Source organism: Chiloscyllium punctatum, chromosome 17 (assembly GCF_047496795.1).
Source record: "Chiloscyllium punctatum isolate Juve2018m chromosome 17, sChiPun1.3, whole genome shotgun sequence".
In the NCBI taxonomy this organism is placed as follows: Eukaryota; Metazoa; Chordata; class Chondrichthyes; order Orectolobiformes; family Hemiscylliidae; genus Chiloscyllium; species Chiloscyllium punctatum.
In genome coordinates, this window is record NC_092755.1 from 63,513,031 (window position 1) to 63,527,200 (window position 14,170).

General features: G+C 36.3%; 1 protein-coding gene across 4 annotated transcripts in view; it reads right to left on the reverse strand.

Annotated features, from left to right (window-relative positions):
* Positions 1–14,170, reverse strand: part of rnft2 (ring finger protein, transmembrane 2) — a 62,215-nt gene that overhangs the window by 15,283 nt on the left and 32,762 nt on the right. For 3 of the 4 annotated variants that reach the window (XM_072587315.1, XM_072587316.1, XM_072587314.1), the window contains one exon: positions 9,224–9,377. In XM_072587315.1, coding sequence (XP_072443416.1) covers positions 9,224–9,377 — 154 coding nt within the window. Of the gene's footprint in view, positions 1–1,908; positions 2,189–9,223; positions 9,378–14,170 lie in introns of those variants that run through there. The other variant, XM_072587318.1, reaches the window with a different exon arrangement.

The following is a 14,170-nucleotide window of genomic DNA, read 5'->3' on the forward strand; positions in this document are numbered from 1 at the left end:
GGCTAAATCAAAGAGGAGGCTGGACAAAGAAATTTGAAATAAAACAATGTTTTTGCTGAACAGTACTCTATTACATAGAATTTTGAACAGAAAATTAGACCATTCGGCCCAAATGATCATTGCAAGTTTTAATGAGCCACATGAGTCTTGTTCATTGTATTTAATGAGCATATCATATTGTTAAATTGCTTTCTCCTTCATGCACTTACCTAGTTTTCTCGTAAATGACTTGTTAAAATTAAACATAAACTATTTTTTGCTTAAAGTACAGAGTGATTACATCGTGAAGACAAATTGAGTTGGAGCAGTGTTGGAGTCCAGTGGCTTAAGGGAGCTAAAATTAACCTAGACCATACAATTAAAACCAGGGTTATCCTGATTAATGGTTCAATCTCCAATGACTCTAGCTCTTCCAAGCAAAGGTCCCTCAATGATGTAATCACCACCTACAGTTAAAACAAGTGTATACACGTGAAAATAATAAACAAATGCTTAAGTTGAACTGTTATTAACAATCCATTTTTGAAAAAAAGTTTCAGATAATAATATTCACTCTCCAGGCATACAACTTCTGTGCAGTTGATCTAGTTAATGGATTTGTTTTGCACCAAAATCTGAGTTTATGCCTTTACTTCCAGTAGAAAAGGTTCTGTAATATATAGCTTCAGGGAATTTGTTTAGCTCAGTTGGCTGGATCATTGGTTTGCAGAGCAATGTGATACCAACAGTGTGGGTTCAATTCCCATCACCAGTTTGAGGTTACTTTGAAGGACTCTCCTTCTCAACGTCTTCCCTTGCCTGAGGTCTGGTGGCCCTCAGATTAAGTCATGGCCATTTGCTTCTCTCTAATAAGAAGGCAGCTCCTATGGGCTGGTAAGACTATAATGACAACAACATAGCAACAGTGCTGGATTCTCCTGATTCATATAATGTGGTACATTTAGTTAAAGTGAAATGATCCAAATGCCTTAATATGTGTGCACTCACTGGAGTTTCTTATAATTGTTGTAAAGTTGCTTCTGCATTCTGATGAATAGTGGTGAACGTAAGACATTAACTCTGCTTTGCTACCTACAAGGGCTGCCAAACTTCCTGAGCTTTCCACCACCTCAGTTTTGTTTCTCATTCTTAGGTTCTTGGACATTTATAGCACAGGATGTGTCCATTTGGTCCATATGTCCATACCACTCACCTGACTGACTGATCTCATTTTCCAGCTCTTGGCCTGTTGCCTTGAGACTATGGGAAAACAAGTGAATATCTAAATACTACTTAAATGTTACATCGACTGAGAGATATTAAAAGAATATTGTCTTGGACAAAATCAAAACTGTGGAGTCAGTTGCAAAACTGTTTGTGTGTCAGCAGCAATTTTGGAGCAAGAGTGATCAACTTACTGGGGATGAAGTTTTGCAACTGAGTCCACAGTTTTGATTTTGAAGTATGAGAGTGGATGGCATCTATAACAATGGAACTGGATTGTTTATGTTGTAGGTTTTCATTCCATACCACAATTGTCTTCAAAACCAATCTTAGAAGGTTATGAGGCTTTCAAATGAAATGAATACAATTTTTCTGTGACCTAATGTTCAGTGCAAAATTCCTTAAATGCCATGCATTGGAATAGATTTTGACTAAATGTTAACAAAAAGTGGGTGATAATAAATCCTAAGTCTGGTTTACTTTGCTCCAGACTTTTATTTCCTCAGCAATAATTCAGAACAATGCAGCTTCAACTTTTATCAAAATATGCAAAATTGTTTGCGATTAGGATTTAAATTCATGGGTAATTATTATTTTTATATATATATATATATGTACATTTTAAACTTATAGTTTTGAATCTGCTTGCCAATAAAGGAAGGCAGTAAGGTAAAGTGAGTAAAATGAGTGATGCAGAGCCAAATATTATACAGCATAGCATAGCCAGTACTAGAAACATGTTTTATAGTATGTTAAAGTACAAAGAAACCTGTAATCCATCAGATGTGGATGATGGAAATTGTGACATTCTAAGTTTTTGCCTTACACATATCCTAGGCATGAGAATGATTTTACAGAAAACAAAATAAAAATAATACAAGATGTGAAATAAATGAAGGCTGTACTGCAAAATCTCTGTGTACTGTGGGTGTTCCATTGTAGCTGACTTTCTTTCTTCTATTTTAAAGTTTATTTCAAGCAATTTCTGTAATAGAATTATACAGAAAACATTCCTGTCAATAAAATTAGATGATATAGACAAAATCAGACTTGCAAAATTTCTGATAAATTATTTCAGATAAGAAAGTAATAAAAAACTTACAATGAAAGTGATAATGAAATAATCTGATATATGCCCTTTTATACATTGAAACATAGGAGTTCAAGGGAAGATTTAATTGAAATATATTGCATTGAGAAGTTTTGAAAGAGCAGATAGAAATATCCTATTTCACTTGGCAGTAGACCAAGAACAGGCAAGTTGGGCAGTACAGTTTTAAAGTAATTGCTAGAAGGAGTTATGACAAAAGGTTTTGATCAGTGGCAGGGGTCGAGAACTCACTGCTTCAAAAAGGATCTTAGAGGCAGAGACTTCCACTACATTTAGAAAGTATTTCAACACGCACCTGAAATGCCATAACCTGCAAGACTACAGATCAAGAAGTGGAAACTGGGATTGAACTTATCAGCTCCTTCTCAGCTAGCAGAGATATGACAGGCCAAATGACTTTGTTCTGTGCTGTATGTTTCTACGATTTCCTTTTTGACTCTTTAAACTGGCTCTGCTGCTTTCACTTTCTGAAATCCATCACAAAAATAAGGGAGATCTGCATTGTCAGTGGTGTCATTTTCTAATTAAAATATTAAGTCAAAACCCAAATGCCCTCTCAAGTAGGTGTAAAAGAGACAAAGATACTAAATGAACAAAACAGGGGAATCACTTGATTTCCCAATCCTTCAACCAATATCGCTAAACACAAAATGTAGTCATAATTGCATTTTTGTCTTTAGAACACTGTCACACTCAAAATGGCTGCTGCATTTTCTCTATTACAAAGTAATTACATGTCAATGTTTTTAGTAATGAACCAGTCCCTCCCTGAAATTAATACTAAAAGAAATAAGTGTTTATAGTAATGCTTTTGAAAAACAATTCTTTAATCTTCTGTTTCCAGCAAAAACCCTTCACTTTCCTCCCCACCTTACGTGACCAACATTTATTCACATGTGCAGTAACTTAGAAGGCAACCTTGAAATGAATTGTTTCGCTCAGATTTAGTTCTAAAACATCAAATACTGAGGGTGAAATATTTTGGTAAAAATCTCAACAGTGAGGCCATTCTGGTATCTTTTCTTGAAATAGCCCTGTAAATAAAAAAGTACCTTTTTCATATATTTTGGAACATTTTCTGTTGAAATAAAAAAATTTCATTTGTTCTACTTAAAACACAATTATTAAGATTAAACATACTGTGAAAGAAAGTGCTAGAAAAGAAATTGAAGGAGATTATTTCTCATATCTACAAGAGAACTTGTAACTGCTCAGGCCTAAGTTCTGGAATATCCTCTCTACATTCTTTGTAACCATACTTGCTTCTTTCACCAATTTCCTATCCCAATATTTCCATATGTGGTTAGTTGCAAACATTTATTTGATGTCATTCCTGGGGAGTACTTTGGAGTGGTTTCAATGCCTTAAAGGTGCTACATAAATGCAAGCTGTTATTAAATTGTTCTGACTGAAAGACCTAGTACATGACTTCAAACTGCCAAAGGTTGAGAGAAGTTCTTCGTGTAATGGCACAGTGCTAAATATTACAGCTTTAATTAGTATTAAAACATGTGTAAACAAACAAGCAAGACTGATACAAATCAGACACAGAGTTTCTCTTAGTTTACTGCTATTTTGAATCTGTTTCCATGCTAAAATTACAAAAAAAAACATTGTTGTAGAATTAAGAGGAACTTCTGCATTATTTCACAGAGAGAAGAAGATAATAAATGAAATTGAATTCAGATCTTACACTTAGACCTGTTAGTTAGATGGCAAAAGGGTAAGATTTTCAAGTTTCACCTTGGCACTGACAGAAATAAATGTGCAGTGGAGATTGATACAGGGGTGGACAAATATGCAGCTAATCCATCTACAGAAAGAAAATTACATTCCCGCATGATAGCATCCAACACTTTCTTAAATTATTTTAATATTTTCTTATACCATCCAATTGGAAGTCCTATTCCTAGTATTGATCACTCTTAAATTCCTGTTAGTTAGAATATCCCCATATCAGCAGTCTTCATCTTTGCGCCTCATCCTCTGTGATCTTCAACATCTCTAACTCTTTGCCATCACAAGTTTATAGCATTGCTCAGTAAAACCAAACTGTGTTTATATGGCAGCTTTAATGTAACAAAGAATTTCAAGAGTCTTCACAAGATTCTAGTTGGAAATGTTAAAGTGGATGACCAAAGCTGCAAGTTTAAAGAGCATCACCAAGGATGAAAGAGAGGTTTAAGGGGTCTAATTCCAGACATATGCTTTCAGTAGCTGTCACCAATGTAAAATTTATTAAAATTGACGAACATCGTGATGCCAGACTGGTGGAGCATAAAGACTTGGAGGGTTGCTGAACGAGAAGAGGTATCAGAAATAGGGAAGGGCAAGACATAGAATGATTTAAAAACAAGGATGATCATCTTAAAATTGAGTCATTGAAGGACTGCTGAGTGAATGAAACTTGGTGCAATTTAGAATACGGGCACTAGATGAGTTTTAGTCCATGAAGGTAAGAAGATATTCCTATTTGCTTTGCTTATTCAGTACAAGCCTCTTTCACCGGCAATACTGTTCTTAGGTCCTAAGGACTGATCACAATAAAAATGATATGGAAGCTAATGTTTCTAATTAGCAATGAATCAAAAAATATCCAAGTATAAATATGTGCAAAAGCAAAATCAGAACAAACTGCAAAGTAACCTCCTCTAGAATATCTCACTATTTAACATAACCAATTTGTGTAGTCCTAGCTGATCCAATAGCTGCCTATTTCACCTATTTTCAGTATATCATTTATTAGGTTCAGTGTATCTATATATCTTTCGTAATCATCCTTCATCCCACACATTTTTGATTCTTCCCCCCTCACTATTTAAAATAGCATTAACTTGTGTAGTCATGGAACAAAATCTTTGAAGATAACCAAAATCAGAGCATACAAAAGCAGGAAGAACAAAGTTATGACCCAACAGCAATTTATGTTAATTAGACATGAAAGGTCTTTCAATCCAAAGAATGACATCATACTTTATGGACTGAAATGCAGAAACCTCATACTGTCCTTCTAATGAGGTTTCACTAAATGCTAGGAAAATAGGAGTTGGTGGCAGGGGTGGAATGTCAAGTGACCTAAATTTAAGGGTGACATCTGGGAGAAATTTATTGCAATTTAAACAGTCATTCAGACAATTCGACAAGTGCATGAACTGTGAAAGGAGCACCATTTATCTTCAGCAGTGGTTAAATTGTTCATCTATCTGATGCTTTCTCCTTGTACTTTAATCTGTTTAATACAGAAAAGGTTAAGAAAACCATGGAATCCATCCAGAACTCATTCCTTTTCACATGTAAAATAGCAGATTTATCTTTGTAATGAAAAGCTGCTGTATTCATTTACTGCGATCGCATATACTGTGTACGGTTTGTTGCAAATCCAACTGAGATTTGTCTTGCATGTGTGAATAAAAAAAATGAACATCCCACAGTTAGCCATCATCATTGTACTGCACAAAAGAAAGTTTTCATAAAATTGTCTATATGACTGTTGTATGTTAAGAAATTAAATGTATAGTATATTTTGATAATTAGGATAATTCAAATTATCAAAAATTTGGTGTGGAAGATGGGGTGAAATTGCAAAAGCTGCAGATCAGCTAATCCTGGTCTACTTCCAATTTATGACAAACACACCTTTCTTGCTAAATTGCTTTGTACTGCTCAATTTCAGCATAAAATTTCATTGAACTTTCCAAAACCGAGCTTTGATGTCTCTCGCATGTGCAAGGTTACTGCTCCTTGATTAATAAAAGCAAAGTTGTTTCAGATTTCCAGGATCTGCACTAACAGCAAGAATGCCAGAGAAACTCAGCAGGTCTGGTTGTAATGGTAAAGAAAGAAACAGAGTTAATATTTTGAGCCCTGTTGCCTATTCCTGCTTCTACTTCTTATGTTATGTTCTCATGACTCGTCTTCACAACTGAAAAGGATTAGAATTTTGTTTTAATTCTTTTGACAGAGGCAGAGGAAAGGGCAAAAGAAACAGTTGGTGCAGAGGCCAGTGCAAAAGACAAAGGCAATGGTGGTAAAAGGCAAAGAGAGATGTAAAATGGGTGTAAATTACCATAAGATATAGAACAGATTTAGGTCATTTGGCCCATTGAGAATGTACCACCAATTGATCATGATTAATATGTTTCTCAACCCCTAACCTCCTGCCTTTTCCTCATAACTCTTGATCCCCTTACTGATCAAGAACCTATTAATCGCTGTCTTAAAGACTCAATAACTTGGCTTACACAGACTTCTGAAGCAAAGAGTTCCACAGATTGGCTACCTCTAGCTGAAGAAATTCATCCTTATCTCAGGTCTAAAGATCGCCCCTTCATTCAGAGACTGCACCCTCAAGTCTTAGCCTCCCCTGTGAGTGAAAACACCTTCTCCAAGTCTATCGAGGCATCTGAATATTCTCTAAGTTTCAATGAGATCACCCCCCCGCATCTTTCTAAACTCCATTAAGTACAGAATCCTCAAACACTCCTCATACGACAAGTCCTTCATTCACAGGATTATTCTTGTGAACCTTCTCAGGCCTCCGCCCAAGGCCAAGACATCGTTCCTTAGACGTGGGGCCCAAACTGCTCAAAGCATTCCAAGTACAGTCTAGATCTATAGCTACTCTGCACTCAGAGTTTGGCTTGCTGCTTCCCAAATCTAATTCTACACCTTCAATACACAGTCATAAATATTCTCACAAATAACTGCAAGAGGAAAAACAAAATATCAAAATAATTACGAAGTAAAATTCTGCAATCGTTATTGTTCAGTAAAGACATTCCATTCCAAATAATTTTAGATTACAAAATCTAGACACAAACAGCTAGCAAAAGTATCCTCCCAAGGTGACTTGACTTGCATTGTAGATGAGAACCACTTCTTTGGCTCAGAGGGAACAAATGAACACACAGACTGATGATAGTCCATGCCCTTCCAGGAAACCAATCAAAAGGTAGGTCATTCTAAAATTAAGAGAAAGGGTGCTTCAAACCCCATGAATGAATGTCTACACATACTACACAGGTCTTGGAATCAACATGACCACAACATCTGACTTGGTCAAGGACTTGAACTTGTGGAAAGCCAGGTGGGATGCTTGCCATAATTTTGACTATTTTTAAAAATCAGCAAAGAGCTGTTAGCAGTTAGTCATTAATTGCTCAGAGAGCTAGATCATGATCTAATTGAAAAGCATCAAGCAACCAAGGTAGTTAACATCAATGCCCTGAAAGTGGGAGATTCCAACTGGAAAAGGACTCCCTTAACCTATTCATGTTCATTTGAGAACCAACCTCCCAGAGACTAGGTAACTGACCTCATAATCTATTGTGAACTCTTCCAAGACTTACAGTTCAACTTTAACTCATCAAGACCATTCAAAAAACCACAGGCCCACAACATAGGAGACTGGAGATTGTACATCAGAGACCAAATTAACCAATGCCCAATCTTTAGCACCGCTTTGATTGTGTGCACACGCTTGAGATGGAGATATGACATTGCATTAATTCAGGGCAGATGTATCAAAATTAAAAACCTGCATTACTTTAAATCTCTTGAAAGCTTGCCTTCTAAATTATTTAATTGGAAGACACAACGCAAGAACAACTAAACACACACCTCTTTCCATAAAAAGACACTGATTACAGGTGGTAAGAAAACAAATCCATGCATTGTGGGTGGCACAGTGGTTAGGACTGCTGCCGCACAGCGCCAGAGACCCGGGTTCAATTCCTACCTCAAGTGACTGATTGTGTGGAGTTTGCACATTCTCCCCGTGTCTGCATGGGTTTCCTCCCACAGTCCAAAGGTGTGCAGGCCAGGTGAATTGGCCATGCTAAATTGCCCATTGTGTTAGGTGAAGGGGTAAATGTAGGGGTATGGGTGGTATGCGCTTCGGTGTGTCGGTGTGGACTTGTTGGGCCGAAGGGCCTGTTTCCACACTGTAAGTAATCTAATCTAATTGTGTCTGTGACAAAAACTTTAGTTAAATCACATTCAAGCTCCTACATTCCAAGTAACAAAACTATTGTTTCTTTAGCCTCTCTTCATACATGACCTGCAAATTATCATTTGGATAATTTATATTGGATTTCTTCTGAAGTTAATATACGAAGAGCAGCAACAGACTTCCATTCGGTTTCTCAAGCCTGCTGTGCCATTTGATAAGCTCTTGGCTAATCAGAATTGAGACCACAATCAAAGTTCCTGTCTCCCCCTGACAGATTCCTGATGAAGGGCTTATGCCCGAAATGTCGATTCTCCTGCTCCTGGGATGCTGCCTGACCTGCTGTGCTTTTCCAGTACCACACTCTCAAATCCCCCAACAACTGTTTGACTCATAAATCTGTTTAACTCAGCATTAAAAACATTCAATGACCTTGCCTCCATTGCTCTTTGGTGAGAATTCCACAGGCTAATGATTCTCTGAGAGAAAAAAGGTTCCCCGAGTTTTCAATTTAAATGAAAGACACTTATTCTTACTGTATCCCTAGCTTGAGTCCCCTCAGAATCTTAGATATTTCGGCAAGATGACCAAGCTTTCCTCACAAGACTATGCTTACTTCCAGAAATTTATTGAGGGAGCCTTCTCTGAGTCAGCATGCCTCTTTATTCAGCAATACTTGCGTTTATAAACATCAAACAAACATCTCACTGATGTTTACAGCCAATGAAATAGTTCTAACTGCTGTCACTAACATAATATTGGAAAATAGTGGCAAGCTCTTCTGCTTAGTCAATATAATACTTAGTCAATATAATACTGATGTCTCTTTGGATCACTGTTTGGAAGATGATGTACAATTGTACTATAAGTGTGTTCAATCTTTATAGAATTAATGGAAGTGCTACTGTTAAAACATTAATCAGTAGCATTGAAACAAATTCAGGAACATTCGACCAACTTACCCTTGACTTGAAAGCTAATATTATTCTAGGCAGAATAAGGATCAAGCACTTGAAACCAATTGTAATGTATTTCAGCACAAAATCTGTAATTCCTGCAATCCAAAGCAAATCAAAGAAATCCTGGCTTTCCACACTAGTCTTCATAAATATCAAGCTGAGGAAAAAGGATAAACAAAAGTACAAGTAAAATATTTGACCAATGCACTGCAATGACTGTTGAATTTAATCATCTGGGTAACATAGCAGCAAAAAGGCAGGGAGCATAAAGATAAAGCAGCAAGTAAAACTACACCATGTATTATATGTCTAACAGACTGATGTACTGAAAACACAAAGGCCAGATCTTGCAGTTTTAATGATGGCAAATAGTCAGCATTCATGCTATTGCAACCATGAAAGTGATAGAAAAGTCTGCAATCTATACACAATCAGTTAAATGTAGAATTCCAGAAGTTGCCATTGCAGTGATTCCTTGCTCCTCCGCAGGGTATGTAGTTGATGTCTCTGCAGATGACAAATTAGAAGTCCCTAAAGGGATGAGAACCTCTCTTATTACACAAAACAGTTTGACAAGAAGTTTTACTGGAATGGTTTTACTAAAACAGTTTGTAACATGCTAAAAACCCATGAAGCATTACACCTTGTTAATGAGATGCAACTGAGCTTTTAACAACATATTAGTCATCACTATTGCTAAGAAACCTCTCTGGCATTGGGAAACAATTTTTAATATTTCTGCACTGGCAACTATTTTCCATTATAATAGAAATTCCCAAGCATAACATAATAAATGTATTTTTTAAACAACAGTATATGGCATTTCAGCTTAGAATATATGTTGCAATCTTTATTTTGTTATCCAATATCTGGGAAAAGAAGAGGGCAATCAGTCTTTTATTTGCTGATTTGTTGTCTGGGAGAATTTTTTAACGTCACTGCCTACTTTCTTCGCTTGACGACAGCTGAAAGCTCTCTTCACTTGGTGCTAGACTCATTAATGTCAGGAAATGTGAAACCCATGCCCCCATAATTACCCTTATTTAAATTTAAAATCTTGGTCTTAGATCCATTCATCTCTCCCTCAAACTGAATGTAAAACTCTATCATGTTATAATCATTGATACTTAGGGGTACCTTCACGATGAGGTCATTAATTAGACTTGGCTCACTGCATATGACCAGATCTGGTTTGGCCTGATTGCTAACTGGCTCGAGACTGCGCTGCTCCAGGAAAGTGTTCCTAAAAATATTCCATGAACTCCTCATCCAGACAACTCTTACCAATATGATTCATCCAGTCTCTGTGGTTTAAATTTATCCATGATTATGCTACACCTTTCTCACAAGGCCCCAATCATCTCTTGCTGTATACCACATCCTACAGTCATGCACTGTCTGGGAGCTACTGCTGCAAGTGACTTTTTACATTCAAAGTTAAAAATCACACAACACCAGGTTATAGTCCAACAGTTTATTTGGAAGCATTAGCTTTTGGAGCCCTGCTCCTTCATCAGGTGGTTGTGGACTATGAGATCATAAGACACAGAATTTATAGCAAAAGGTTACAGTATCATGGAACTGAAATGATATATTGAACAAACCTGGATTGTTAAGTCTTTCATCTTTTAGAATGGGTTGCAGGTTTCGGTTCATTAATATGTAAATCCCAGAACTTTTTTTGAGGCACTTCTTGAGATAACTGAAGGTTTTATAACAAAAGATGTCATCTCAGCTCAGACAATGCACTAATATATCATTTCAGTTGCACAACATTGTAATGTTTTAAAATAAACTCTGTATCTTATGATCTTATGCTCCACAACTACCTGATGAAGGAGCAACACTCCGAAAGCTAGTGCTTCCAAGTAAACCTATTGGACTATAACCTGGTGTTGTGTGATTTTTAACTTTGTCCACCCCCGGTCCAACACCAACTCCTCCACAACATTTTTACCTTAATTTCTTTTCATTTTGACCCAAACTCAAAAACTGGTAGCACTTTCATTATTTAGATATAATTCTCTTATGGGGTTCATCATTCCAACTCTGTTTCTCTCCACATAGATTCTGTCAGACCTGCTAAGGTTCTCCAGTATTTTCTGATTTTATTTTGCATCTGCAGTATTTTGATTTTATTGTTTAATGTGTGGCTTACCAATTACTCAACTCTTTACAGATATACACTAGTTTTTTCCCCTTTGACACAAATAAATTTTGGGATGTTTGTGCTCGTCATCAAGGTATTTCTGCAACCTCTCCAGCTTTTAATTTCTTCGTAACCACGAACATCCACTCCAATAACTATGCAAGAACGAAAAATAAACCACATATCCCTTCACAATATATAAAGTAACAAGTTGGCATAACCCTAATTCTCTGGAATGCCTCATGATTCTCAATTTATTAAATCATTTTGAAAATCTATTTTTCTACCATGATTTTGCTCAACTCTTCTGACTTTCCATGTATGAAATAACAATGCATTTGTTTTTGTTAAATAGTTTAGAAACCACAAGTGGTTGTTACAGATACTACCTGAAGTTTGGCATGAAAGACAGCTCTCTTTAATCTGCAAGGTTCAGGTATAGAATACAGCAAAAAAATTTAAAATTGAGCAAATTAGGTTTTGTCATCTGGGCTTCAAAAGTTAGATTGCCATTTTGGCAGGACTTGGGGTTGGATGATTCTGCATTAGAGCTAGAATTACAAAACAAAGACAATATCTGAAGTCTATACAAAAAGCAATGGGATATGAGAAATGTTAGGCGTCTTACACTATTAGGATGCTCAAAATCTTTAAATATATTAGGTGTGCCCTCAGATATTATATAAAGCAACAAAATTAACCAAAAGATTTCAATTTGAAATCAAATAATGAAAACAAAATCAAATACTCACATTGAATGAGAGATTACATAACAACAGATGTCTCAACTAAAGTTCAAAAATCTGAATGTACAAATGAAACCTATAAAGAAATGAATGTGAAAAAAGTTGGTACCTTGCAGACCATGCAGAGCAAAATAAAAATATATATTTGCAGGAAACATAATTTTTAAAAAATGAGGATGCAGCAAAACAGTGGGTTCTAATCAACACCTGCTTATGGTTCAACAGATATTTAAAATCTACAATAGTAGACACTGCTAATATATCTCACTTTAAACATTTTTAAAATAAATAATTTATACAACTTTGGCACTATCCTTATTAAAGCATGGAATATACAAAATAGGGTATCAAATGCTTTTTTCCTCTTTGTATACACTAGCAGCAAACATTCGCTGCTTAGATTTACCATGAGAAATCCAGAGCTCAGAACAACACATAGAAAGCTCCAAAAATTTTGTAAGCATTTAAAAAAAAGCTCTCTTAACAACTACGAACACTTTTCTTCCCTAACAGCAATCATTAAACTATAAATTACAAATGATGGCAAGTTTTTTTGTAATGGTCTCACCTCAATTGAGACTGCTTAGCTACATAAGAGCCCTAAATTTGCACTTACAATACAACATTGTTGTGTAACTTTGAGTCCCACAGGAGCAAAAGAAGTAAGAGTTCCTCCTCCAGGGAGTTTCATTTTATTTCACATCAAAATTAGGTTGAGCACTGATTCCACGCTTACACTACAATTTTGGTTTGATAAGGAATAAAGCCTTTTAGGGATAACAGATATAGCAAAAAAAATGTAAAAATGCTTTGTAAAATGAAAAGCAGAAAATAAAATTGGTCATTAATGCACATGATAACAGCACAGGAATGATACAGTACAGAAGGCAGTCACTCTTCCCACTGTGTTCGTGTCAGCTCTTTGAAAGAGCATTCCAATTAGTCCCATTTTGCTATTCTTTCCTTATAGTTTAACAATTCTTTCATATAAACTATTGATCAAATTTCTTTTTGAAGACAATTACTAAATTATTTAATTGTTCTTGCTGTACTTCATTTTATTCCTGGATATAACAAGCTCTGGAAATCTTTGTCCCCCATGTTGTCTCTGCTTCATCTGCCAATCATCTCAAATCTATGTTTGCTGCCCAGTGAAATAGTTTTTCCTGATTTGCTTTGTCAAAATTGTCCATGAATCGAACAAGTCTATTAAACACTCCTTAACCTTCTCTGCTTTAAGGAGAACTCTTCAACAAACTGCAAGTAGAAATACGTAGTCTGACTAAAACCTGCCTTGTTATGCTATTGGTCCCAATGCAAACAACTGAAAAAGGTACTGAAAAACCTTGTTGAATATGATGTAACTGTTTTTTGGAGTTCATATTTACTGCTGAATAGCCTCACTTTCATAGAAGAATCAATTTTATATTTGTAAAGGTCAAATTTCTCCACTGAAAAAATATATATTTAGCTTCTAAACTCATCCCATGAGTGTGTTCCAACCCTTTATTTTACTCCCAGTCAATTTTTTCATTAAAAAAAACAGGTAATTTTGGCTTACTGCCCTGCGGCTGCTTAACTTATTTGATAACATCGCTACCACAGAACCCTGGTATTGCTCTTGACTTACAGCAATTGACATTACAGCGCAGAACAGACCCTTCAGCCCTCGATGTTGCGCTGACCTATGAAACCAATCTGAAGCCTATTTAAATTACACTATTCCATTATCATCCATAGGTTTATCCAATGACCATTTAAATTCCCATAAAATTGGCGATTCTACTACTATTGCAGGCAGGGCATTCCACGCCCTTAGCACGCTCTGAGTAAAGAACCTACTACTGACATACAGTCACAGAGTCCTAGAGATGTACAGCACAGAAACAGACCCTTCGGTCCAACTTGTCCATGCTGACCAGATATCCCAACCCAATCGTGTCCCATCTGCCAGCACCTGTCCCATATCCCTCCAAACCCTTCCTATTCATATACCCATCCAGATGCCTTCTAAATGTTGCAATTGTACCAGCCTCCACCACTTCCTCTGGCAGC